Below are 26,509 nucleotides of genomic sequence, written 5' to 3'. Positions count from 1 at the left end.
TAAGGAAATGGTTTTAAGATGGAGATGAATAAAAATGCCCCATGGTAACCGTAGTATAGCTCCATCTGTATAACCAACAAGCTCTCATCCCTAGCACAAGAGATGGTATGCGGAAGCCAGAGACTCCAAAATTGAGCCATCTGACAACGTAACAGATATGAGAAATAACAAAAAAGAGAAGGGCAGCCTAGAGCGTTTAGGTTACCCTTATCCACCAACAAAAACTTCAAGCTTTCCATCAATAAAAGGCTAAGGCAACAACATTTAAACATCTCAAAAGCAGAAACAGAAAACCAGAGACAGCGTTGTAACTAGAAATTTGCTCTGGCCTTGATGGAAGCTGGTGATAGAACCGTCCATCTTCGAAGAACGAAAGGCCACAGAGGACAGTTCCAAAAAAGCAGCGAAGCTACTACAACCGCTTCTGCTGTTTTGCCAAGCAACTCGAGGCACCCAATTGAGATCCTCAGGCTATTTATTCTTCCTAGCTGCATAAACCCTATAAGCAGCCAGTCCAACAACTGCCACAGCAGCCCCAACTGAAATAATGAACCACAAACAAAATTTGAGTAAGTGAGAGTTGGGAAAAGAAAACAAGTACAGCTAAAGAAGCAACCCCTCACATAAGAAAATTGACACAAAAATATGAACTGCTTTTTTGGACCCATCTATCAGCTGATAAATTAATTAATAATGAGGATAGTAAATAAATTACATTTTTCTCAGGGAAACTACCAAGCATGGTACTGAGTAGAAATAAAAAGGACAGTGTTTATTAATTTTACATATAAATATGATTATCATTAGGGTGGCAATTTATAACTTGATTCGTCGACCCAAACTTCAAATGACTTCCTTCTTTTAAGTAGGTTCGAGTTTAGCATAAATGAGTTTTGGCCATAAACGGGTCAACCAGCCCACTTCCGTTTATTAAATAGGCTGGGTTCATGTTTGGGCCTTTGACCTGTTTAACCTATTCACACCTGTTTAACCAGTTTAAAATCTACTTAACCTATTTTAGATCCATTTGACCCGTTTAAACTTATTTAACTTATTAAAAACCTACTTAACCTATTTAACCTGATTCGACCCTTTTAATAAATAGGTCATGCAGGTTGGGTCAAGTTACCTATTTAATGAAAAGGTCGGATTAAAATATGGACTATTGACCTATTTAATAAACATGACCTGCATCTGACCCAACCCAACCCAATTCCCTCACCCCCAAATTATCACTGACATGTAAACCGAGAACTTGGCAAGGTTTGTTGACATCCTCAGGCTTGTTAACATTACATGCAAACATGGGACTGTTTCTCCAATAGTTCTCATAAGTTATAGAATTATACTGATTTTGGCCTAAATCCAATCCCACTAATCCCGTGATAAACTAGTCCTCAAACAAAGGAAAAGCACAGTTTGATTCTTTAAGAGAGAAGAATGAAATTTTAAGTACTGCTTATTACTACGAAGAGAAAAGGGCAACATTTGTTGCAGAACCACCCATACACCAAGTAAAAGTACCCAAAAGTAGGCTTCCTTTCATTGCAATTGGCTTCAAAGCATATGCATTCTTCCATGTCTTGTTTATTGCAAATACGCAAAGTAAACCATGTCAACAACTTCTGATCAAATCACACAAGGAAGATTGAAGGTGGGGTCATATTAAATAAATCGACATGCATCATTAAGTATCTTTGTGTGTTCTAGCCTGCTAGTTTATGCAAAGTTCAGTTCAACTCAACTAAGCCTTAATCCCAAACTAGTTGGAGTCAGCTACATGAGTCCTCCATTTGCCCACACTAATTTCTGCTAGCTTATGCAGAGTTATGTAGAGCTAAAATGCTACGAGAGATACTGGTAAACAAGTTGATACATGGCATTCTACAAACATATAACTGTATCGTCCTAGTAATACTACATCCCAGGACATAAAGCAACCAAATACATCACATATTATCAGAGAAGGCTTTGTAATTTTTATATTTTACCATTCCTTATTATCTAAATTTCCTAATCTCAAACCAGTTTAGCTGTGCTAAAAAACTAATAAAGAATGACCAGAGTACCATAGAAAAGTTACTCTAAACGACACATGGCTAGGTCTCAAATGCTTATATTTAAATCTTCTATTCAATGTCAAGAGATGACAAATCAAAGTTCTAGAATGATCAAAAAGAAAAAATGTTTTAAAATTATCAACTAAATCGTAAGTGGACATTGGTTACAGCTTGATGTGAGAAGATTTAATGTAATAATTTTATGGTACAGGTAACCACAGTGAAGAAAATGGAAAATTCCAGTAAAACTAATATTACTACATATCTGTGCAGCAAAAGAATAAAAAATAATAAAATAAATCAGATGCATGCATGCATGCATGTGCATGTAGAGAAGCTCCCCATGGAGTCCTCATCACTTTTCAAGCATGGAGCCAGCATCTTTGAGATAAAGAGATAAAGACTATTCTAATGAAGAAAGATGCTTTATTCAACAATAAAAAGCAATACCTACTGCTTGTTGGTACAGCTAGTCTTAAAAAAAACCTCATTATCCAATATGATCTCAAAACTGGGCTCCCATAAGAAAGTGCTAAAATAGGATTCCTGCCCTTGCACAAACTCCCATATTAGATGACTCCTTAGTACTTGTAAATTATAATTTTACATGATAATACAAGGTATAACAATACATAAACATGTTTGATAGTGAATTATATTAAAAATATAGAAAACAAACCAAGATTTTACGTACTAACACCACAGAAGTAATGAGTTATGTACCAAGTGATGGTACGGACTTTTACCGAGGGGTTTGGTGGTGCCAGTACCTTATTAGTACAGCCAACCATTTGTCTATGCTTTTATTAATTCAAAAGGTTGATTCAGATACATGGCAGACAAAAGCTAACAAGTTTAGGTGGTGAACTAAGACAACTACTATAGAAGAAATTGTTTGCCATTACATGCAACTCGTGGTCAAGATGGACAGGAAGGATAACCTTTTTTCTGGGTACATGGAAAAGGATATAAAGAGTAAGCTTATAAAAATGCAAATAGTGGCTGATTAGATATCATAAAGACTTGCTTACAAGTTCAGACATGTCATCAGTTAGGGAATGAAATTAAGTGATAATGGACCTGTGTACAAACTAAGGAGGCACCATTAAGGATGACCATATGGAATCATTAGACATTTATAACACCATAAGAAATAAACCAACAATGAATAAAAGAAGGTAGCAGACAACAAATAAACTTACTAAGTTGAACAGCTAAATTTATTATTAAAAAATAATTCCATAAGAATAAGCAATCATCTGATAAATATTAAATTTTCCTTTCCTGCATACTAGCAGGAACAGATACGGGATAGGAACTTAGGACAGCAGATGTAGCATTACCTTTTCAGAAACATGACCTAAAGTGAGGCCCAACTGAAAATTACTAAGTTTCATGGTAGCAATAGCAATATTATTTTGTTCTGGGTCCAAAAATTTCTGTCCCATAAATGGTTATGTCAACTGACTTCTACGGCTATCTTACTAGAAAATTAGGAATCTGAAGATTATAACTAATATGAATAGATATATTTCTGCAGTTTTTTCTGAAGTAATACAAAATCAGAATTCTAGCATATGTGGTTTTGCATGATCAAATATTACCATGCAAAATTAATATTTGCTGTGATAGGTGTTGCCATGAAAATAACAATACCTGAAACTAACATGAGGGAACGATTTACGAGCCGGTGATAGTGCTTGCGGTTTCTTCCAGCTTCAGTTTCAGGAATGCTCATATGGGGATGTTGTGCAGCAGTAATTATCCTACGGAAGACATTATTGAAATCTCTTAACTTAAAGCTGACAGGTATAGGTGTCTCTATTCCCATGTCCTGGCTTACCTGAAGCAGCATGAGTGCAAAAACATGTATTTAGCAGATCAGTAGATACAGAGACCCCATGAGACAATGATTATTTACTTAGTGCACAATCAATTAAAAAAAGCACAGATCAATGAGAAAAACCAACATAAGAGCTTCTAGTGCATGAATAAAACATCAAAAGAAAACGTTGGAACAGCAATGCAACACATTAAACATTAATTAATAATCAATAGTATCAAAATGACAACCAGATGCATGGATGTTGGTGGATATAGAAATAAACCTTTAAAATGTAGGATGTAATGCAAACATTCTCCAATTAAAATTTTAATACTAGTTTAAGCATCGCATGCTATTGACCTCGAAAATAACTATGGATAAATTTGTGATTTTCCAAATATGAAGGCAGAATATGAACAAGATTTCAAGATGCTGTTATTATCACAAAAATGCAAATGTTACAAGACAACAATAAACATAACATACCCTCGTTGAGTCCTGTATGGCCAAGGGATATGGATCAAGATCATCCTTAGCAGAAACAATAAGGCAAGGAACCTCGAAGCCAGTATTTTCTCCATGACTAGCGACTTGCATCAGCAAATCTTTTGCTTTCGTCCATGAATTTTCATCCGAACTGCACAAACAAAAAGGCATACATCATAAGCATGCAATCATGTAACTGTAAATAAAAAAAAATAGAATCATTTCAAGAAATACAAATAAAGACATAATTGGGAATGTAATGTTAAAAACCTAGGTCTCAAGGCACAAGTGATACCTTAATACTAATTGAAGTATACAGAAATTAAGTCGGCCATAGGTTGAAGAATAATAACAGGGATATACGTCACAGAATGCCACGAGAGAACTCTCAGAAGTTTAAAAATCATACAGCAATGAAATGGGCATCACAAAATACTAATTATAGATTATATCAGAGCCAATTTTGGTGACTCATAGTCCCAATTTTTGTTTTGGCAATTCCTAAACAAGAAAGCAATCCAACATAAGATTGCTCACTCATACAGTCAAATGGCCATGCGCATGCACACACATGCAAGCACGCAGAAGAATGCACAAACATGCATACACGAACTGGTGCACATGCACCTGTCAGCTAAAAGCTTGCAATCTAACTAAGAAGTCATCGCTTTCTGTTGTCTCCTGGACGAAGTGACGATCTTCTTCACTATTCCAGTAAAAATGGAGAACTCAGTGATTCTTACAATGCAAACTCAGTGATTCTTTAACCATGACCTCTAACTCTGCTAAAAGTTTTTTAACATGAACAGCTCCCACAAATCCACAATAAATTGCCAATGCAAGATATTCACCCTACAGCCTACATTTGATCTAATCAAAATGCCAGCTTCTTGCTTTTCCATAATACCAATAATACTTCTCTGAACAACAAAGACAGCTGAATTTGCATCAAGAAATATCTCAATGCAAGATGATTTTTGCCTTTGGTATAATGTGCCTCAGAATGAATCTTTCTTCAAACACAGGATATGCATCATCACATGTCATCACATCAATAAATCGTTGCATGGCAAGGCCACCTTCGAACATCTTAAGATGAAAATAAAATGTTCGTATAAAAAATATATCACACAGATCCCATACGCATTTATTAAAAAAAAGAAAGAGAAGGTAAAGAACGAGTAATGTTTGCTAGCACCTTCCAATATTTAGTAAGGAATTTCAGACCCATGGACTGTTGTACCACCCAGTATAGGGCATACCGTACCATACCGGATCAGAACCAATACAAAACGCATAGTTGGGTCGGTACAAGCTCGTACCAACGTACGTACCAACCCGTACCGAGGCACACAAAGATAAAAGTGAGAAAAATGGTCTAAGTGCTACTTCGATACAGGCTGCATACCGTATCGTACCAAACTGATAACGTACTAGTATGGTACCGATATCAAGATTGCAAACCTTGGGGCCAAGAAATATGGAGATATCAGCCTCAAAAAAATACTTCGGGACCAAGTGAAGCCTTGGCTCTTCAAATTTAAAACTGTTACTACATATCAACATTCGGCAAATTGACTTTGGTTTTGGTTAAGGAAATTGAGTTTCTGTTTCAGCAACATAAATGGTTTTGATTGAAACTTATAAAAATTAATGAACAATTAAAATCAAGAAAAACGAAAAATAAAGAAAGTGAATCTAGTCGAGAATGTAAAGCAATGCGTTAAGAACCTTAAGACAATGCTATATTGTTCAGAACCTTAAGATGTATAATTTGGCAGTACTGCACTATGTCAATCATATAAAGTGATTTTAAACTTATAATGTGAAAGATAGTCATGTTTGGAGTGAAATGTATTGTTTCAATATTTGATGGCCTTTCAACATATGGCAATCTAGATACCTACAAGATCTCACTTTTAGAATAGCCAAAGCAATGCCTAAAACTTTACTTAACAATCTCATTGCATTGCAATGCTTCCATTTTTTTTTAAGAACTTACAAAAATCTATGTTAGTCTAGATAAATACTTCATTCAAAAAAAGAACAAAAACTTGCATAAGCAAGCTTCGCTATAGGTGTGTACCATCCCATATCGGGCGTACCATAAAGTATTGGTACCAAATTAATAGTCCGTACGAAAGATGTACTGAGCGTTGGTACACCAAACCGACCCCCGTATTAGGCATACTGACACTATACCAATATGGTACGGGGTCGAATATTGAGATTGTGAACCTTGGGCATAAGTAAATCATAAATAGAAGGGCTTTGGCCATATAATTAGTTTTGAGTGAAATTTTAAAACCAATGCCATGTTGGCCACAAACTCAATCCATGCTACACAAGACTGACTGCCTCAACTTATTATCGATAAGTTGTTGCTTAGAAACTCTACAACAAGCTTGTCCTAAAAAATATAAAGGTGTATAAATATGGGACCAAACATGAAAGATAATGAAACATGTTACTGGGTTAATAAAGAGTGATTTAGATTTTAGAAGAGTAAGGGTGGTGGGAGAGAGAAGCAAGGTTAAGGAAGAAAAGGAACTTTCCACCATCCTAACAGGCTGAAACATAACTCGTATCTAGTTAAAGCGACCAACTGACAAGTTTTGCCTTATCATAGTGGCCCTTGATTGGTAATCAATTAAACCATGTAAATAGATCCAAAACCAACCCACTAGACCAATTCAAAAAATAAAAAAAAGGAAAGAAGAAAGAAAAATCACTACTCAGCATCCCATCAACATGTGAAATAGCATAATCCAGCCATACTTCCAATGCAAAAAATCACTTGGGCAGAAGCAGTCATTAGGATAAACCCATATCCATTAACATTAAGACAGACCACCTACGGCATACATTATTTGATTAACAATGCTATATCAGCATAATTCATCCAAAGGTGGTCGACTGTTGCAAGCTTAAAATCGGGATGAATATAACAACTGTTTGTTGGATACTGGTATTGCAGACGCTTAGCATGCAGTCACCACTTTGGAGTTTAGGGCAAAATTTAGGATAGTTTAGTATACAGAACATATGGTAAGAGGGGCAGGTTAGTACCTATCATGAACAAATACTGCTATGTCACAAGTTGCTAAAGACTCCTTATTTGAGAGCATCGTTTGGACTTCATCTTCTGGTACCTCTCGCATCACTAGTGTCTTTTTTACCCCCTTCACAAATGACACCAAATCATCTGATTAGATAGAGAATGAAACAAAAACTCAACCACTGCAGCAGAATGGCATGCAAGGTCTCTTTAATGCACTCATTATATTATAATGTATTCTACATGCTATCCTTTATGCTCTGCAAAAGAAACAGTCATGGACTAAGAAAAGTATCATAATGTAACATATCAAATGGCAACTCCAAGGGCAGGATCAACATAAACAAAACATATGGCCTACTAAAGTTTTTATGCACCTAAAAGGAAAACTGACTTCATGAGAACCAGATGCATGAATAAGACAATAGAAATAATGAAAAAACAGAAAGAAGTTAAGCTAGTAATATCAAGACCAGCAATTGGAAATGTATGATGAACAAAAATGATCTATCACATGGTGAGATGATTTCACTTTACTAGTAAAAGGGAACACTATTTAAGAAACAAACCAAGAAAAAGAAATGAACCCACAACTATTAAAATGATATTTATATTAGAAAGAAAGAAAACATGGGAAGATAATTAAAAAGTTGGAAGAACAGACAGACATCAATTATAAGCAAAAATATACTTCATCGGCATGTCACCTTCTAATTTACACTAAATTCAACTAGCAGATGGACGAAAACCTCGAATGGTTTAAACACAATCAACACAAGAAACTCAAATGAAGTTCTCAACTAATAATACATCCCAAGTCATCTTTAGCATTTATATTGGCCTTACATACTAGAATGCACCGATATTACGTATTGTTCCTAAAAATTTATAAGCAATATAATGTAATCAATATTATAGAATATAATAATCTTGAAACCAAGGTCTACCGAATCGGGCCGAACCGCCTGGTTCGAGCAGTACCGAATCGACCCGATTTACAACCAGGTCGGTTTGCTACTAGGAAATGGTTCTGGCCCATACGTAATGGGATTGGCCAAAACCGGTCCTTTTCGGGCTGGAACCAGATGGTTTCGACCGGTTCGATGCCGTCTCGGTGCGAACCGGTTAATTTGCACTGACTCAAGTGGCACTGGGGCATTAATGCCGCAGTGCGGGTGCTGTGGCAATAATGCCACAATGACCTGCTGGAGGCTTTAAAAGCTCCATCAGCAGCGTTGGGAAGGCCTTTTCGGGCTTTTCCAACGGTGAGTTGCCACAGTGCTAGAGCTTCCCCTGTTATAAAAAATCCACAAACAATACCAATTTAGGCTATCAGAAAAATGAGCCAAGACTAAATAAGGTGTACTTCCTCTCTTCTATCTTTTTTCTTTTTTGGAAGAGGCTTAAAAAAATAATTTAAATATTGCAAAATAAAAAGAGATCATGCCAGATTTTTGAATTTGGGCTTAATTTTTTTATATGTTGTAGATCTATGGACGATATACACACTATCATAAAATAATTTATTTTTCAAATTTTATATATATTTTTTTTAAAAAATATTTTTAGATTTAAAAAAAATTAAAAATAAAAAATAAAAAAATGTAAAATTAGAAATGTATTTAGGGGCATGCAAACTACTCTATTTAAAAATTTGGTGTATATTCATTCAAGTTTTGATGCGATCATGCGCACAATAACTTAGGTCTAAATTTGAAAAAATTGAAAAATAAGTAGCATCCATTATTGGGCTCTACATGAATCTAAGCTAAAATTAATTTTTTAAAATATTTATATTTAAAAATTAAATTTAAATATAAAAATAATTTAAAATATATAATTAATACCAAAAATTACGAAAAATTAGTAGTACGTATTACATAATTCAGAAGTAATTTTTGAGGTACAAATCATATTTTTCTGAATTTATGATACATAAACTTTTTAAATAAAAATTATTAAAAATAAATAAATAAATAAATAAATAAAAGTAGAATTATGTATTAGATAAATCGGATGTATTTTCTGAGTTAAAAAAATATCGTCGTCGTATTACTAATTTGCTAATTTTAAATAATTGATAAACTGGCGTACTTGATCAACCCGGTGTACAAATGGAGCCATAAAAAAAAGAAGAATCCAGAGCGTGATATTGGCTGGGAGCATGGGCAAATGCTCTCGAGTCGACACCATTGACAGTGCAACTGGTGCAACATAGAGTTCAGGGGAGGAAAAATAACTAGGTTGAAGCAACACTTAGCTGGTGGTCACCTCGACGTATCTATATGCTGCAAACGCCCATAGGAGATTTGACAGCTGATGAAGAAGCACCTCGCTGATTTCAGAACAACAAAAAAGAGGGCTGCCAAGAAAAAGGCAGAGATGGACCGCCAAGCGATAGAGCCAACTTTCTATCACTATAAAAAGTCAGAGAACGTGTCCACTCTAGATGACAAGGAGGCACAGATCCAGTCTGTTATATAGGCGAGCCTCGATGATTAGTGGAAGCAGGAGGTGGCGGCTAGGCATAGGACTTGATTTAGGCCCTCGTACTATAAGTCGAGCTCTGATTTTTTTTGATCCAACGTTCAAGAGGACCTCAGTCAGAGAGGCTATCAGCAGAGACGGTGGTCGGATTGCTCTATGCTAGAGGATTTTGGTAGAAAAAAAAAGTCATCCAAAGAGATTCCACCAGGAGCACCAATCCATGATTTAGATCTACATGCCTTCCTCAACAGATATTCGAAGCAGCATAGGATTGACTCAATGCTGAAGAAGGATAAGAAAGATATGTGGCGAGCTATTGGATCCTGATTCCGTGTTAGCCACATCCCAGCGAATGTGGCAGACAATACGTACTACAGATCTACCATTTCTGCCATACAAGCTACCGATCCTCCGGCCCAAAGAACATCTATGGTGAGCTTCTTGACAGCAATAAGGAGCTAGAGAAATGGATTGCCTTCTACAAGAGCAAATGGCCCACATATGGACTGACTGTGATGTGTGATGGTTGGACTGGTTCTATCAGGCGGAGCATCATCAACTCTCTGACATACTATGATACAAAGACTTTCTTCCACAAATTGGTTGATGTTTCTGATTAGGTGGACAACGCCGCGTACATCCTCAAACTTATGGAGGGAGTGATTGATCAAGTAGGAGACGAGAATGTCGTGCAGGTCATCATTGATAATGGGCACTATAAAGTCATCGGGGAGATCTTGATGGAGTGGCAGTCAAATTTTCTGGACCCTATATGTTGCACATTGTATTGACCTCATGTTGATAGATATTGCGAAGATCCGTAGGATACAATATATAGTGGAGACAGCCCAAACCATCACCAAATATATTTATAATCATACCTGGATCCTTTCACTGATGAAGAGGTATGTAGGGGGAGAAATTTGAGACCAGAAGTCACATGATTTGCTACCAACTATGTTGCACTTGATAGCCTGCTTAAAAAGAAAGCAGCCCTACGTTAGATGTTTATCAGTCCCGAGTGGCAGAAAGGTAGATATGCCCAGCACGACACTAAAGTACTTCGGGCCGTGGATAGCGAGAGGTATCCTTATATGGGCTTCCTGTATCATATGATGAAGAAAGCAAAGGCTCACATCATGGAGACAGATCTAGCTCATGCCCAGGAGTACATCGGCATCATTAAGCGGCGGTAAGACTACCAAATGGATAGGGACTTGCATCAGGTAAGCAAGAACATTGAAAATTCTACTCTTGTACTTGTATAATTTTACAAAAATGATCTCCTCTATGTGCAGCATATTACTTGAACCCTTGGTTCCAGTATAGATGACGAACTTCTAGCGATTCTGCGTAATGTCATTTATAAGATAGAGCCTGGCCTAGAAGTCGCAGCCTTACATTTAGAAGAGGTAACTTAACTTAAGTAAGATGTGTAAGTTAACTAATATCTTCTATTATTAACATAGTACAACACGGTTCTTTTTCACAGACTAAATTATTTAGAGAGGCAGCGACAGCTTTGGACAGCGAGCAGCTATCATGAGTAAGACAAGTATGAATCCAGGTATATTACACAGGAAAAAATTCACCTGGCATTAGATGGTTACTAATATGGCACTATCTTATATCTATTTTTCTTCAATATTTTTGCAACTAAATGGTGGATTCATTTTGGGCTGTCTGCGAAAAATCTTAAGCGGGTAGCTATCCAAATCCTCTTCCAAACGATTTTCTCGAGTGGCTATGAATGCAACCAGTCCACCTTCGCCCTCATCCACAGCAAGTAGCGGAACTGTTTGACACAAAAGCGCCTCAACGATCTTGTATATGTCCTCTACAATTTGAGGTTGAGGCTAAAGTGCATTTAGGAGGAAGTAGAGCTCAAGTATACAAATTCGATCAATAGTGCTTTCGTTGATTATGAAAATGATTCTATGATCGGATGGTTTGTAGGCCAGCAGTAAGAGCCAGAGCTTGACGAGCCAGGATCGCCTCTACGACTGGCCAGCATCATAGCCAGCGAGGCTAGGGTCGATGTAAGGCAATAGGTTAAGTGCAATATTCCACGCATTTCTATAGTTGATCAGCCACAGCCACAGGAGAGCTGGTCATCACATGACTCCTTGTCTGAGACATCCTTTCAGAAATATGATCGAAAAATACTTAGACGAGGCCACTACACTATCCGATCGACTCGATCACGAGGGCGACATAGCCAGGTAGAGGGGCACGAAGGGTAAGAAGACAACTGCCCAGCACACCAAAAAAGAAAAACAAAAGGCACCTACAGCCCCAATGGAGAGTGTCAAGGAGTCCTGCAGCAGCAGCAATGACAGTTCTGGTGGTCATGGATCTACTGGCCATGGAGAAAGTGGAGGACAGAAGACCACTATTCATGAAACAACCACAGGGTGCTCTTCGATACACCAATGAGTCCAAGTTTACGCATACTACACAGGATAGGGACCACGGTGGACGATCTAGTAGAACCCGCAATGATACAATTGCATATAGGAGACAGGCTCCTCAAGGTCATTTAAGAGGACATGATGCAGCTACAGATAAACTTGCACGTAGAATAGAATCTATAGACGTATCAGATTCCGAGTCGTATACCGGATCCTATTATCTGTAGTCACAGGTAGCTTATGACCTATATAGATATAGATATGGTGCGTCTAGGCATCATCCGGTGGCTACCATACTACGTAGTTCGGAGCATCTCATGAATCAGATTTTGCTGTCGGCATATTTCAATGGGCTTCTCCACAGTCGTATAATCAACCAAAAAACATTTCTCGGAGCTAGAGCATCAGCAAGAGATCCGAGAGTGTTTATAACTCGACGCACGTTCTTTATGGGATAAACGTATAAGCCTACGCCGCCGCTTCCTTAGAGGGATGGGTTGAAGTGCCTTTTGACTATGCTTATGATTCGAATATCTTTGAGAGCCATCGCCACTTGATCTGATTTTAGATATCGATATGTATATTGTACTTTAAATGTATATAATTGATTGTATCTTGATTTGAGAATATTTTATATTGTTCATTTTATGATTTGTATCATTTTAAAGCAATAAGATGCATTATCTAAGTTAAACCGGGATCATAAAAATATCAAAAAAAATTAAGAAAATATCAAAAAAAAATATCAAGTTAGACGTAAATTCATAGAAAAAGTTCGAAAATTAGGGTGTCCGGTCTGTGAACTGGCACGCCCTACCGGTTCAGTCGGTTTGGTTCGACCCGAACTAGTACCGAGTCATACCGGGCGCCGACCGATACGAGTCTCAGTACCGGTTCGGCGGACCTTGCTTGAACACATCAACATAATAAGCATTTAAGATTTGCATAGTATGCAAGGCAATAAAATACTCCATCCATCAAGGTGACCTTGTGACTCCACAGATACCATGAGAATACATGAAAATTTTTCGGTGACCTCATATTTAAATCCATAAAATTAACAATAGATCTGCGTTTCACAAAAAGTTACATGAGGCTAAGGATAGTGCTAAAATATGATAACCAATGCAAATAGTTGATCAAATTTGTATTTAAAAAAATCCCATTTGCTTTTCTAATATTTGAATATTTACATTTGTAATAACTAGAGAGTGAAACAAAATTAGTAACTGGTTATCTTATAAAATCAATATTTCCAGCTAATAGGCTTGATAACATCAATCAAAAACTGTGTCAAAACTGAATTTTCAAGTTTCAAAGGAGTGCTTAATTAATTTTTTAGAAAGAAACCTACATCTAAAAGAGTTTCACAAAAAATCTAGTTCATAGAAAAAAATCATTGAGGTCTTAATTTATAGTGCTTAATCCATGCTTACAAGCTAATTATCATATAACCAAGTAAATTTTATTCAAAATTAAGGAAAATCTAGGCTACAGATGGCAAGGGCTCAAAAAATTATAGTTTGTTTGCCCCACACTCAATGCTATGAGTTATAGTTCACATATACAGTGTATATCCTCCAACATAATAAGCAATTTAGATCCGAGATGTGCACAGTTTACAGGGAGTCTATATGGTTACTACTACCTTATGTGCATAGCAACATCTTGGACAAAAACTGCAATTTATTACAAAACCAAAAGAACACTGGACAATCCATATAAAATTCAAATTAGAAAAGCAAATCTTTGTACTTGATGCAATCTGTTCATATTATACAAAGACAATGTGAAGCCTTCTCAATGAGAAACTTCTGTGCTAACCATCATTGAACTGCCTTAAAAGCAAGAGGTCTAAATAATTTTCTTTCTTAAGCATATAATAGAATGCAGGCAAAGTAGATATAAATGTGGCACTAACAAAAAAGTATAGTTCAGATTCAGGGAAGAAAGAAGTAAATGAAAGTGTCATTTTCACTATGCATCCTTATGCTAAAAACTTAAACCTAATGAGGTTACATGAGGATCTTGAAATACTTAAAATACACACACACAACATACAATGAAAGTACAATTTGAAAAGAATAGCTTGTGGATGGCAAAACTGGCACCGACAAGTGTGCCGGCCAACGGCTGGTTAGGTACAAGTCTGTACTTACCAAACTACGGCATACGAAACCATGGGGAGGGAGAGGGAGAGGGCCGAAGAGAAAGGAGAGATGCAGAGAGAGGGGGAGAGGAAGGAGAGGGAGGGAGTAAGAGAGGGGACTAGGAGAGACTCACCTGGAGGTGCAGATTGATCTGTAGAGAGGCCAGAGAGACATCTGAAGGTGCAATCCACCAACCAGCACTAGTCGGTCTCCCAGATATGGCGTCCATAGCTAAGGAGGAGGAGGGTGTTGATGATGGCAAGTGGAGGCAGGAGAGATCTAAGTGTTTCAAAAGAGTCGGCTTGGGGGCCAGAGGAGGGCAGAGGAGGGAAGATCCGCAATGGGGCAGTAACAGACAGGTTTCGAAGGACATAGAGGGGACAATCGCAACCCGGGGGAGTAATGGGAGTGGCCCAAGGTCCGCCATACCGGTACCGGTAGCGGCCCGGACCAGTACGTACCGGTCCCATACCGGTCCCGTACGGATCCCAAGCCGGACCGGTACGAACCAGGTATGGCAGACCATGAAGTGGCCTATTTAATCGAACAGACTAATTGGGAGGAGGGGGGCTTTTTTAATTGGGCTCAACCTGCTTACTGAGCAGTCGGGGAGAACCGACCCAGTTCTTCATTGGTTTGGTTCGGTACATCTCGAAACAGACATTACATCCAACAATGCTAAAGCACATGCTGATTTATGATCCTTGAAAAGGATGCATATGGAAAGAACATTACCAATTTTGAAACCAGCTTAGATTGCAAATATCTTCTATCTAGGGAAGGTTGTTAATAATCAAGCTCTAGATACAACCTACTTTCATTAGCAAGGAAGAATCCAAGATAATGTTTCAAACTAGGGGCAAATTGATCTCCATTCACTGATGAAGGATTCAAATACCACTGATTCAAAACAGTACCACTCGTACCGTATTGATCCAACAAAAAAAGGGCACTAACTAATACAGGAGCGGGACACCAGTTTTCTCTTGAACCAGCCCACATAACTGTAGCCAATACAGGTCCATACCAGTTGCATACTAATAGTCCATACTGAGTACTGACTATTTTGGTTACTTTTTATTCTTGTTGATATTGTCTCTTTCAGTCTGTCCCAACCGTAACAGTACCACAACATTCCAAGAAAAAACTGATATAGAGCTCAATACCAACATTGGTCTCAATAATTACTATTTTGTGTTGGTAATGATAATAAGATCCAAGCAGACTTCATACTGAGGTATCTCACACTATGTTTTATACTATCACAGACAAATAAAGCATATTTGTAGAATAATACATGTTTTCTTTAACTAAAGGCTTTTTAGGTTTCCTCAGATTTTTTAAATTTCCCCTTATTTTTCTTGTTTCAAAAATATTTTTAGCTTTATTGTTGTAGTTTCAGATTAAGGCATACAATCACTTGGGCTTGTGCTTAAAAACATTAAAAAAGAATATTCATATTTATGCAGTGCATCATGTGCAAGTATTATTTGCCTGTGGCATGAATATGTATGCCTAGAAGTGACCTCAGAAAACAGATTAGTGTGTGGCATCTGAATTATGCACAAAAACATGAACATTTATGTCATTGCATATAAACATTTTAGAGCACAAAAAATGAAAAAAAAACTGTTCTAAATTTACGCCGTTCAAAAAACTCAGATATGGAGCATGAGTTATGTAACATGTTCAGATATTAAGTTGAAACTCAAATATAAAGCATGAGTTATGTAAGCATGTCCGATGCTTCTACACCAAATCATACTTACTCCTGGTAGTTCAACAATATTTGCTGCAAACCGCTCCCTGGTTGTTGGTGTATACTTCTCAGAGAATGTCCTGAAATAAAAAGTAGAAGTGAAAAGCAATTATAAAATAGACGAATGCCTGAATAGATAAAAGAGAAGTTATTAAACTTCATGTAATCTTAGACGATTGCAAATTAAGGCAGGTTAAACTAGAGGGAATCTGGAACTCTTACCTCTCAACCAGTGTGTTTAACAATGCAGATTTTCCAGCATTTTTAGGACCAAAGACAAAGCACTGCAGAACATTTCTCTGGGATTGTTGACGTTTACGATCTAACCTCCTTTTTCTGGTTATATGAAATGCTGAAGCAGCATCACCAGTGTATCCAATGTATATCAGATTAGCCAGACTACCTGCTGGATCTAGAAGTGTCATGAGGGCCCACTGCATTTACAAGGATTTACTCAATCGATGAGAGACTGACCATAAATTTTCAAAGCTCAAGTCTATGTTTTATTGGGCAAAGTTTACTAGACAATAATGTGGCAAGTGTATAAACAAAATGATTTATTATATAGCATACAGACCCAAAAGTCTTATGCAATAAAAGAATTAGCAGTACCAAGTACAGATAAACTTCAAAAAAGTATATCATTTTAATAGTGCCAGAAACAAATGAAAATGTAAAAAAAATAGAAAAATAAAATTGCAGCAGGTGCTTTACCCTCTGACTCTGTATTAAATTTATTTATTTCTCATACCAAGCATTTAATTGTTTAATTCACTTGTATGGAAATATTCATGATTGTGATTAACCATATAAGTTTGAATACTGTACAGCGTTCAAGAAAACTAAGTGACCATGACAAGATTGAAACTAAAACTTGTTAAACAGATCAAAAAAATAAGTAAATATACAGCTAATTATGCATAGTTAACTTGAAAATCCTAAAATGACTGAGTTGGAAGCCAATTGAAGCATGGAAAGAAGTTTAGATGAAAGTTCAAACCAAGGGTTTAAACGTCGATCCTAGGCCCCATCACAGTTTGCCCCTAGGGCAGTATGGAACTGAGATGGGGCAGTATGGTCATTAACAACAACAAGAAGAAGTTAAAAAATTACATTCTGGTCTGTCCCAACCATCCTGGTGCTAACTGTCAGAGCAAGAAGATCGAGACAATCAGAAGGTTTCAGTTCAAGAGAGAACCAGTGCCCTGCACCCATCCCACATACCAATTTCTTCCTGGTCCTGCCAGTGCCACCGGAACAAAAATCCTAGGTCCAAACAAAAAGCAGAAGAGTTTCGGTCTTCACAATACTAGTCCAAAGTTATAGTAGGCCTTGGACATTTAATTCAAAATGGTTTATAATGACAAATTAATCGTACATATAGGTAATTTCTCTGTCCTTTTTTAGGTATTCAAATTCCCAAAGGTCTTTTATAATGATTAAACAAAGATTTTGAAAGTTTAGAAGATTCAGAAGCATCGTAACAATTGGATCGAAAAAATAGACAAGTAACCTATTGACATGGATTTGGCTATTCTACTACTCAATTTCAGCGACATTTGGATTGTTTTGTAAGAAATTGTCGCCAAAATCAAGAAAGATTTATATTCTAGATTATTGTAAAAATAGAAGATTTATATTCTAGATTATTGCAAAAATAAATTTTCTAACTATTTCATTGCTTTAAATATATAATTTATCATTTTTTCATCAAGAAACACTGAAATAATATGCCAAATGTTCCAAAGAAACAAAAACATTTTTGATGCCTACATGCCTGTTTATTTTCTTGACTTGTTTTGTTCTTTCTTCATTACCTTATCTGATTTTTTACAGGCTTTGGGAAATTTGGGCAAGAATCAAAACTGGAGTTCAAACTAACTCAGCCAATAACCATATAAGAATCTGAAGCTAAGTTTTCAACCCTTGGATGGAAGATCTCAATAAAAACGAAGCTATAGAGAAAAAAGACAATTTAGGAGAAAGAAAGTCAATTTGGGAATATACAACAGCAAAGAATCTTCCGAACTTTCAGTATGTAAAACATGAATATGATGTCTTAAACACAATACCAGTATATTTCCAGCATGCAAAATACAAACATCTTTAATGCTAATGTGGACCTAGAACTAAATGTCAGATTATGTGTTTAAATGTCATGTATTTGATTAACATATTTGTTCTATAAAAGATATGTTAAACAAATATGATATTAAAAGATCATTCAAAAAAAAATAACTTTAATGAAAAGGTATCTAACAATATGACTTGTATGATCAAACTCAGTAGTTCTTATCCTGAAAGGCCAAGCCATTCATGACAAATGCACACCATTCCTGCACTGATTTATGTGCTGGCCTAAAGGTCAACAAGAGCATCTAAAAAGTTTGGCAAACAGAATGATTCATCCGGGAGTTGTAATGAACAAAAGCATCTCGTTTTTCACTAAAAGTGAAGTTTGAGGGTTAACATTTTATTTAGAACCATGCACACAAATTGACATAAAGCAGTCAACTACCAAACATGTGGAGTAGAAGAGCATAAACAAAAGGCACAAACTAAACCACCAGTTATACAAGAAATACTGCGGTTTTTCATAGTTTTCACAAGTCATTCCAGGTTACTTTTTTGTTCTCTGGATTTTGCAAATAAGCTGCATCAAAATGTTTGAGTTTTCAAGCTATAACAAACCAGTCAAAACTACATCACTATCATAGGAACAATAGAAGAATGAAAATAAAACTGATGTTCAATTTAAGGCTACAAAAGCATTTTAAATGTAGTATAAAGTCCATGTTAAGCACCTCTGAAAGAAATCCTTCAAGTGACAATCCTCCTAGCACGTTCTTTTCTGCAGCATCCTTGTAAGGAGGTTCAGACCAAGGGCTGTAGCACATAAGAAAATAGTAAGAAAACTAAAATCACAAGAATATATAGAGTTGGATAACTAAAATCAAGAATATCAAGAGTTGGATAAAAATTATATAAGTGAATGGGCACTTCAAAGCAGTAAACCAGATTAATTGATAGTTTTTTTAAAGCCAAAATGTTTCCACTGACTTCTAATATAATAAATTTCACACCAATTACTTATGCGGACTGTTGTTTTTGCTGGTCAAAGAATAATTGAGTGGCAAGTTCAATTATTCATTATTAATTAATGAATGCTTGCAGACTGCAACTTGAATACAGTAGAAAATGAAACTATGCAGTCCTTACAAAGCAGAGAAAAATATAAGAAATTAGGTCCTACTTTGAGAGAAAACATATTTACCTCTCTGGTGCAGTTGAAAACAGATCTTCAAGTTCAGCAGGTCGCAGAGCCCCATCCTGTTAGCAAAATTACGAACGGCCAAATAGGAAACTATTAGGCAGAACAATAAAAGCCCATGCCTTTCAGCAGCTTTATAAACCCTTCAACACCTTCTCCAAACATATAAAAAGGGCATCTCAGTGCACAAGGCTCCTGCCACTATGGTATCTAGGGAGGGTCAGATGTACGCCGCCTTATCCACCAAACATACAAATAAGCGTGCATATGCGTGAATATTGAAATGACAAAAAAAGGGAGCTACTACAATAGAACCTTAGCAAGAAATACAATTACTTAGCATAAGCAAGATTAGAAGTGCCAGAAACCAGACCCATATAAAGTGCTGAAATCATTTGCTTGTTAAAGAAAACACTGACATTTTCAAGCTTCAATTTGACCAACTTATTTGAATTTTGAAGTGATCTCTTCCTACGATTAATTTAAAAATGAGGCAAAAAGTTATGTGCATCTTATGTACAGGAAACTAAAAAATACATGAGTATTTTGGGCTTCATAGTACTGCCTGGTGGCTGGAAAGATCTTTATACATTGAAAAGATACAGCAGTCAAAGGTTCACAAAATTGTCAATGAGAAAGCAGCAGATGTTCAAGTTTCTTTCTTCCATTTGTAGATTTAGGATGCAATAAATACTCCTTTCCATAAATTATGTGGGAAATAATTCATTAGAATTGACGAATGACATTAGCTGGCAACAAAATAAGCAACCGAGATGTGCAATAGAAACCTAGATGCAAAGCTGATCAGCAAGGAGATTATGTAGAAGACTGTTTATAGAAGACATGATGGACATACAAAAGGGAAGATGTTGTGAACATACATATAATGACTTGAAATGTTAGAGGAATGGAAAATGTTTAGATGAAGACGGTCATGGGAAATATATCGAGTCCAGAGTTCACCTCAGCGGTTTGTATTAAAGAAATCATGGAGTTATACAATGGAATTGTTATCAAGTTAATTGTTAAAAATTAAGCAAGTATCTTGGCAACTTCAGCAATTCAAACTTATGGCACAAGAAGGAAAATGAAATATAAAGTAGTCTCTAAACCGCCAAAAGGAACAGAAGGAGATAACTGCAGGAATCAATAATTATAAGATCTAGTAGAAGATGTAAATTGTCCCATTTTATTGCCAAGGAAGCAAGAAAATCAAAAACAAGATTAGCTAGTGTTTTCAGATCGATATTCCTCTCAAAGATGAAGCCCGAGCCTTGACAAATCTCTGTTCATCCTAGCTCAATTACAGCGGTTCTTGATCACGATCAACTAAATTGAAGTATTTCTCATTTTTCTCAGCATCTTGATAAGAAAGACTTGAAGTGTTTCTCATTTTTCTCAGCATCTTGATAAGATAGAATTACATTTTTATCATGCCCTTGTCATCCGACTGATAAAATGAAATGAGCTTAAACCATGCAGTTTTAAGATGGAGAACCTATGGTTAATATTTGTAATACCTAAGGAATCATAGAATAGTGGGTTGCAGCTATCAAATTTGCAGAGTCTGATCAAGACTGGAAAAGAAAGCATGTCCATTGAAAACTATGCCTAATGGGTGCAGTAAACATATTTTGGGTCAGTCAAGCTATAGCTATAAAAGCAGCATTCTAGGATACAAAGCCGAAGATAATTGTAATACCCAAGCCCTTTTCGAGCCTGATTACGAACTGGGCCAGGTCCATTTGACTGGCTTAGAAGCATGCTTCGGCCCTCCAAAAAAAAAAGTGCACGTGCAACAAGGGAAGGAATCCGACCAAGGGCCGGATTCCAGTCTTCCTCGACCATATTTAGAGCCCTCCAATCCCCTCTTTGATCTCACCAGAGAGCCTAAGTTCCTCGATCGGAGCCGTCGCCGGAATCTCCATTCTTTTGCCTCTCCGATCGCCAGCTGTCTTTTTGCACTGTTGCGACGGGTAACCGTCGCCGAAAGCCAGATAAGAACTCCACAACTTTTGATTGGCTTCCCTCTCCCCCTTCCATGGTCCTTGAAAGCTTTGATTTCGGCCGATCATCGCCGGATTTTCGTGAAGAATCAGATGCCCTATTTGCCCTTATTTTTACGAAAATCGACACCTCTTTCCTTTTTCCAGCCACCGACGTCGCCGCCTCTTGATGTCGGACCCTTGATTGACTCTCCTGACTTCCCACCGACCCTTCTCGGCAAAGCAATGGCCGTCAATGAGGAGCCAATGGCCAAAAATGACGAAGAAGCTCTAGTTCCCATGTTTTTGTTGGTTTTGGCGCTGCCGGCTTTTGGATCCCTGACCCCGAGCACCACCTATAGCCACCCTCTTTCTTCTTCTTCCTTAGTTAGAGAGAGAAAAGCTTTCTTTCTCTTATCTCTCTCTTCCCCATCCTTTCTCTCTTATTTCTCTCTCTAATGAACTTTCTCTTCTAGAGATGTTGGATTCAAATATGGTACCTCTCTTTGTGATTTTGGATCAACCCTATGAAGGGCCCTGATCCATAACCGGTAGGCAGCACGCCAGCCCCCACCTTAGCCCTTCCTGAATATTGTTAGAAACTTAGAATTGGTCATCCTAATCTCTATCTAACCTTGATCCCTCTAAACCCCTGTATTCTAGTGCGAGTGTGATCAGATGAATTCCAATTTGATCGGATCGACTGGGGTGCCAGGCACTTACTGCTCGATTAGCCCTATCCTTCTTCATTCTTATCGAGCATGAAGCCGTGTTTCTCTTTGTTCGTACCTAGTTGACTCCATTGCAGAGGCCCTGAACCTCCCCAATACCCGAATAGTAGATCGGCCCATGACTTCAACTCCAGCTAGATCTTTTGAAATTTGGTCACTATTGAACTTCACATGACCAGTTGAATTCTCCTTGCTCGGACCGACCTGAACAATCGGGCACCGTCGCTTGACCGACCTAATTTAGAGGCATGAAGCCGTTTTCCAATAATATTTTAAATTTTTACTTCACTTGGCTTCTGAGATGATGAAATTAATGATATTTTAATGATATTAAAACAGGTGCTCTGACGCGTCTAACTGAAGTGAAATTTTTGAAGTGAGAAGAGGTAAGTAACCTAATACTTCAATGTGTGTTTTTCGAATTTTTGGTAAAATAATAATTAGTTGATTACATTTTGATATCTATTTTATATTTAGTTAAACAGGTCAGGCATGTTAATATTATGGTAGTAATCATTTTAAATTACGTTTTGTGTTATAAAATCCAAAAAATGTAATTAGGTAAATTATGAAAAAAATTATTTTCTAATCTGTATTCTCAGCACGACTATGATCTGATCCCGCCAATGGAGATTATTCATTGGCCCTGTCAACTTGTAATCTAAAAAATTGGTTTCGACACTGCACCATTGGTGATTAAAATAGTGGTATTTGGATACTGTACCACCGGTGGTTAATAATTGTGGTGTTTGGCACTTTGTGCATTTTGACACATGCCACTGGGTTACATGGCCATAGCCTGTTGTTGGATTTCTGTAGTAGTATACATTAAAAAGAGATATATGTATTACTCAAGAATTAATTACTTCTTAGTCAATAACTTGCTCTTTAACTTATTATTTGGCATGCTTCGACCCCCCCCCCACTTTGGGGTGTTATGTTGCTTACTGGGCTAGTGTAGCTCATTATTATACTTTCTCTGTTTTTCAAATCCAGATGCATGATTGCTCGAAACTTGAAAAAGTGCGCTAGATCTTCTGAAGATACTTTCAGTTATTAGAGTTCTAGTCAGACTATTTAGACTAGTTAGAATATTTTATTTAATTTAAGTAAATAGTTAGCATATGTTGACTTATATTTTGTTGGAACTATTGTAAGAATTATTTGAATAAATTTTTGATTAAATAATTTTTTAAGAATTATTATTGCTTTGATATGATCAGTAGCCTTGCATGCTTGTATGGTCCGCCATACAGGTATACGGCGTTTGTTACGCTCTGGGTTCGGGGCATGACAATCATGATGAGCAAAATTCTATAACATAAGAAACAAAGCATATCACTACATAGTTAAACTGTAAAATATTATAGCTTTGACTTATTAAACATATAATTACACCATACATGAAACAAAAAATAAACTGGAAGCATAGGCATCTGACAAACACAATTATTTAAATTATGAGAGCATCATTAATCATTAGGTATAATTATAAATTAAGAAGAAATTATGTAACTTTTGGTGAAAGAGAAATATTATGAGACAATGAGCAAGAAAGTACTTGTGAGATGATGTAGGAAACAAAACATAAAGAGAATCGTACATTGTCAATATCAAACATGAAGAAGACTCCCTTCAAGAACTCCACGGCTTCATTTGTCAGCTCCACACTCTACAAGAAAAGACCAAAAAAAAAAATAATACAAAAAATAAGCAAATGTTCCAAGAAACTTTGATCACCTTTATCAATAATAAAGAACAACATTTTTCTCCCTTCTTTTCAGGAGTTCCAACACTTGGGGCCAACGATTCACCACGCATGGGCCTGAATATGGTATACTCTTTTCTTTCAGAATAAGTGTTTAGTTTAAAGCTAATACATTGAAACAAATGTGTGTCTTTTTAAGAAACCATAGGCAACCAATCACTGAAGTTATGCAAAAATATTAGAGCAGCAGAGGATTTAAAAGAAACAAAGTTAACCAGGAAAAATTAACAATCTCAAAGTGATTATGCATAACAAATTTTGAAAAACAGGTTATATAACTCTAACTTGTCAAGCTGAAATGAAATGAATTCAACTGTATAATATCTTATTTTTCTCTAGTATCATTAATCATCATTAACAACAAATAACTTGAAGATAAGTTGTTACATCATCATAGTGAGTGCTAGCCTGGTTATTTTTACGAAGTAACTGTTGCGTTGCCACAATAACCCATCTCACCACCTCAGCCCTTGAAACATGCTTACATGTGCCTTTTTCAACTTGAGTCAAAGAATAACTGTGCATGAAAAAATAATAAAATTTACTCAAGAATAATAAATCATCATAATCAAATAACTTGAAGTTCTTATGTCATTATGTTAAGTGCTAGCCTTATTTTTGCAAAGTAATTGTTCCTTGGCACAATAACCTATATCACCATCTTAGACCTTAAAACAATAAATAATATTCAATATGTGTTGTCAACATAAATAAAAGTTTAACAGCACATCAAAAATCAACAAGATTACCTGATCAGGGGCTCGTTTAAATGTTAATGGAAGGAGATCATCCCTAAGTTTAATATCATCGTCATATCCAAATTTTCTTAACACTGTCCACGTTGTTTCAAGACGGCCTTTTTCTATAAAAAGTGCATGGAGAAAAAGGAATCCGGTCAATGTAAGGCCATGCTCATTAACCCCCTCAGGCATCTTTTCTTGCACAACCCTCTTGACACCCACAATTTCAGTAGGCTGTAGAGGAGCATTAAAACATCTAACCTGAACAAATATCACAAGGCATACATTTCAGAAACTGGCCATGAGAGATAATCAATAGCAAACAGTTAATGGGTAACATGTCCAAAAGTATAATCTCGACTAAGAACAAGAAAATGCAAAACATTATGGAAACCAACCTGAAAGTCATTCAACTCTGCATCACTGAGAGCTCCATCTCTGTCATGGTCACAGAGAATGAATATCCGTTTCAAAGCCCTCACACATCGAGGCTTTAGGGACTGTGTTTCTTGATCAAAAAGTGGGGCAGTAGGATGAAGCACTGCCTTCTGGGCATAATAGAAAACCTCAGGAACCTGCAGAAAGACAACAGCTGCATTCTAATATCCTCGATTGACAAGCATGAGTTACAGAATAAAAAGAAATGGAACCAAGCAAGGGACCAAGCATAACATGCAAAACCGTTCACCAATTAAGGTATAAAATCCGAACAAACCCCCATACCAAGACATCCTTTAATCGAAAACTGGGCATGTATTACTAAGATTGTCAACACCGATGATCATAGATTGTCAACACAGCATAAACTAGCATCTTTTGCGATGCATAAGGATTAATCCTAGACAAGACATAAATCACACAAAATTGCAACAATGCTTGTAATTTCACGTCCCTGATTAACCAAAGAAAAATAAAAGACAATGAAGAAGGGCGGCGCACCTGAATCTGCCTGAGGGAAGAACACTCGATGCAAGTCTCGATCTCTCGAAACTGCTGCATGATCGGCGACATCACCTGCTCCAGGCTCACCTGCTGCTCGTCGCGCAGATCCAGCTTGCAACCGACCACAATCACCGGTACCTTTACCTGCCCATCCAGATCAAGAACAAGCATTTATAATCTATCAAGTTTCTTCAAAAAAGAAAACCAAAAAGGAGGCAACTTCGTGGACGAGGGAGGCCAAGAACCTCGAGGCGGCGGAGTTCCGGGAGCCAGTAGGTACTGAGGCGGTCGAGGGTGGAGGGGCGATCACAGGCGTAGGTAAGGACGATGGCGTCGGCCATCTGGCACTCGCTGATAAGCTTGCTCTTGTTCTCCGGGCTGACATAATATTTTCGAAATCAAGAAGCCAAAATTAAGGCAAGACAAGAGAGGGAGGGGGTTCAAGAAAGGAAATAGGACCTCGAGGAGGTGTCGATGATGGTAGTAGGAACGCGATCGGGGTAGTAGTCAGCGGGAAGGCGGGTCGGGGGCAGGACGTCGGGGACGTTCTCGGGGAAGGTCTCGGTGGCGACGGAGACGATCAGGCTGGACTTGCCGGTGCCGGGGTCGCCGATGACGACGACGCGGACGCTGGTCCGGCTGCCGACGCTCGCGGGGTTGGCCGCCATGGCAGAGATGAGGAGACAGAAGCGACCGCCGGCGCTGGGAGGAGAGGTGTGGGTTTTCGGGGATGGGCTTTTGCTCTAAAAGAGAGGAGGCTCCGCCACCAAGAGGGCGAGCGAGCGGCGGTGGGTGCCCTAATCCGTGTGCATGGGAAAGAAGGGAGAGGACGGGGG

General features: G+C 37.3%; 1 protein-coding gene across 1 annotated transcript; it reads right to left on the bottom strand.

Moving 5' to 3' along the window:
* LOC103707988 (mitochondrial Rho GTPase 1) lies at positions 1-26,509 on the bottom strand. The gene is made up of 14 exons (XM_008792725.3): positions 26,133-26,509; positions 25,919-26,051; positions 25,671-25,817; positions 25,130-25,306; positions 24,741-24,992; positions 23,827-23,895; positions 19,511-19,566; positions 19,041-19,122; positions 16,459-16,670; positions 16,247-16,316; positions 7,441-7,553; positions 4,372-4,522; positions 3,717-3,903; positions 1-539 (listed from the first exon to the last, which is right to left on the bottom strand). Exons 1-14 carry the CDS (start codon positions 26,339-26,341, stop codon positions 472-474), a joined length of 1,926 nt encoding a protein of 641 aa, XP_008790947.2. The 5' UTR covers positions 26,342-26,509; the 3' UTR covers positions 1-471.

The sequence above is a fragment of the Phoenix dactylifera genome, chromosome 3 (assembly GCF_009389715.1).
Source record: "Phoenix dactylifera cultivar Barhee BC4 chromosome 3, palm_55x_up_171113_PBpolish2nd_filt_p, whole genome shotgun sequence".
Taxonomy (NCBI): Eukaryota; Viridiplantae; Streptophyta; class Magnoliopsida; order Arecales; family Arecaceae; genus Phoenix; species Phoenix dactylifera.
The sequence above is the reverse complement of the archived record's forward strand: the minus strand, read 5'-3'. Positions and strand labels throughout refer to the sequence as shown.

What these genes read in the sequence shown, in the direction of transcription:
- LOC103707988 (XM_008792725.3), bottom strand. Translation starts at nt 26,341, where the DNA reads ATGGCGGCCAACCCCGCGAGCGTCGGCAGCCGGACCAGCGTCCGCGTC. An exon ending in CGGAACTCCGCCGCCTCGAG is followed by an intron (nt 25,818 to 25,918) that starts GTTCTTGGCCTC and finishes CTGGATGGGCAG; the next exon opens with GTAAAGGTACCGGTGATTGT. An exon ending in GCAGTATTTGTTCATGATAG is followed by an intron (nt 4,523 to 7,440) that starts GTACTAACCTGC and finishes TTGTTTGTGCAG; the next exon opens with TTCGGATGAAAATTCATGGA.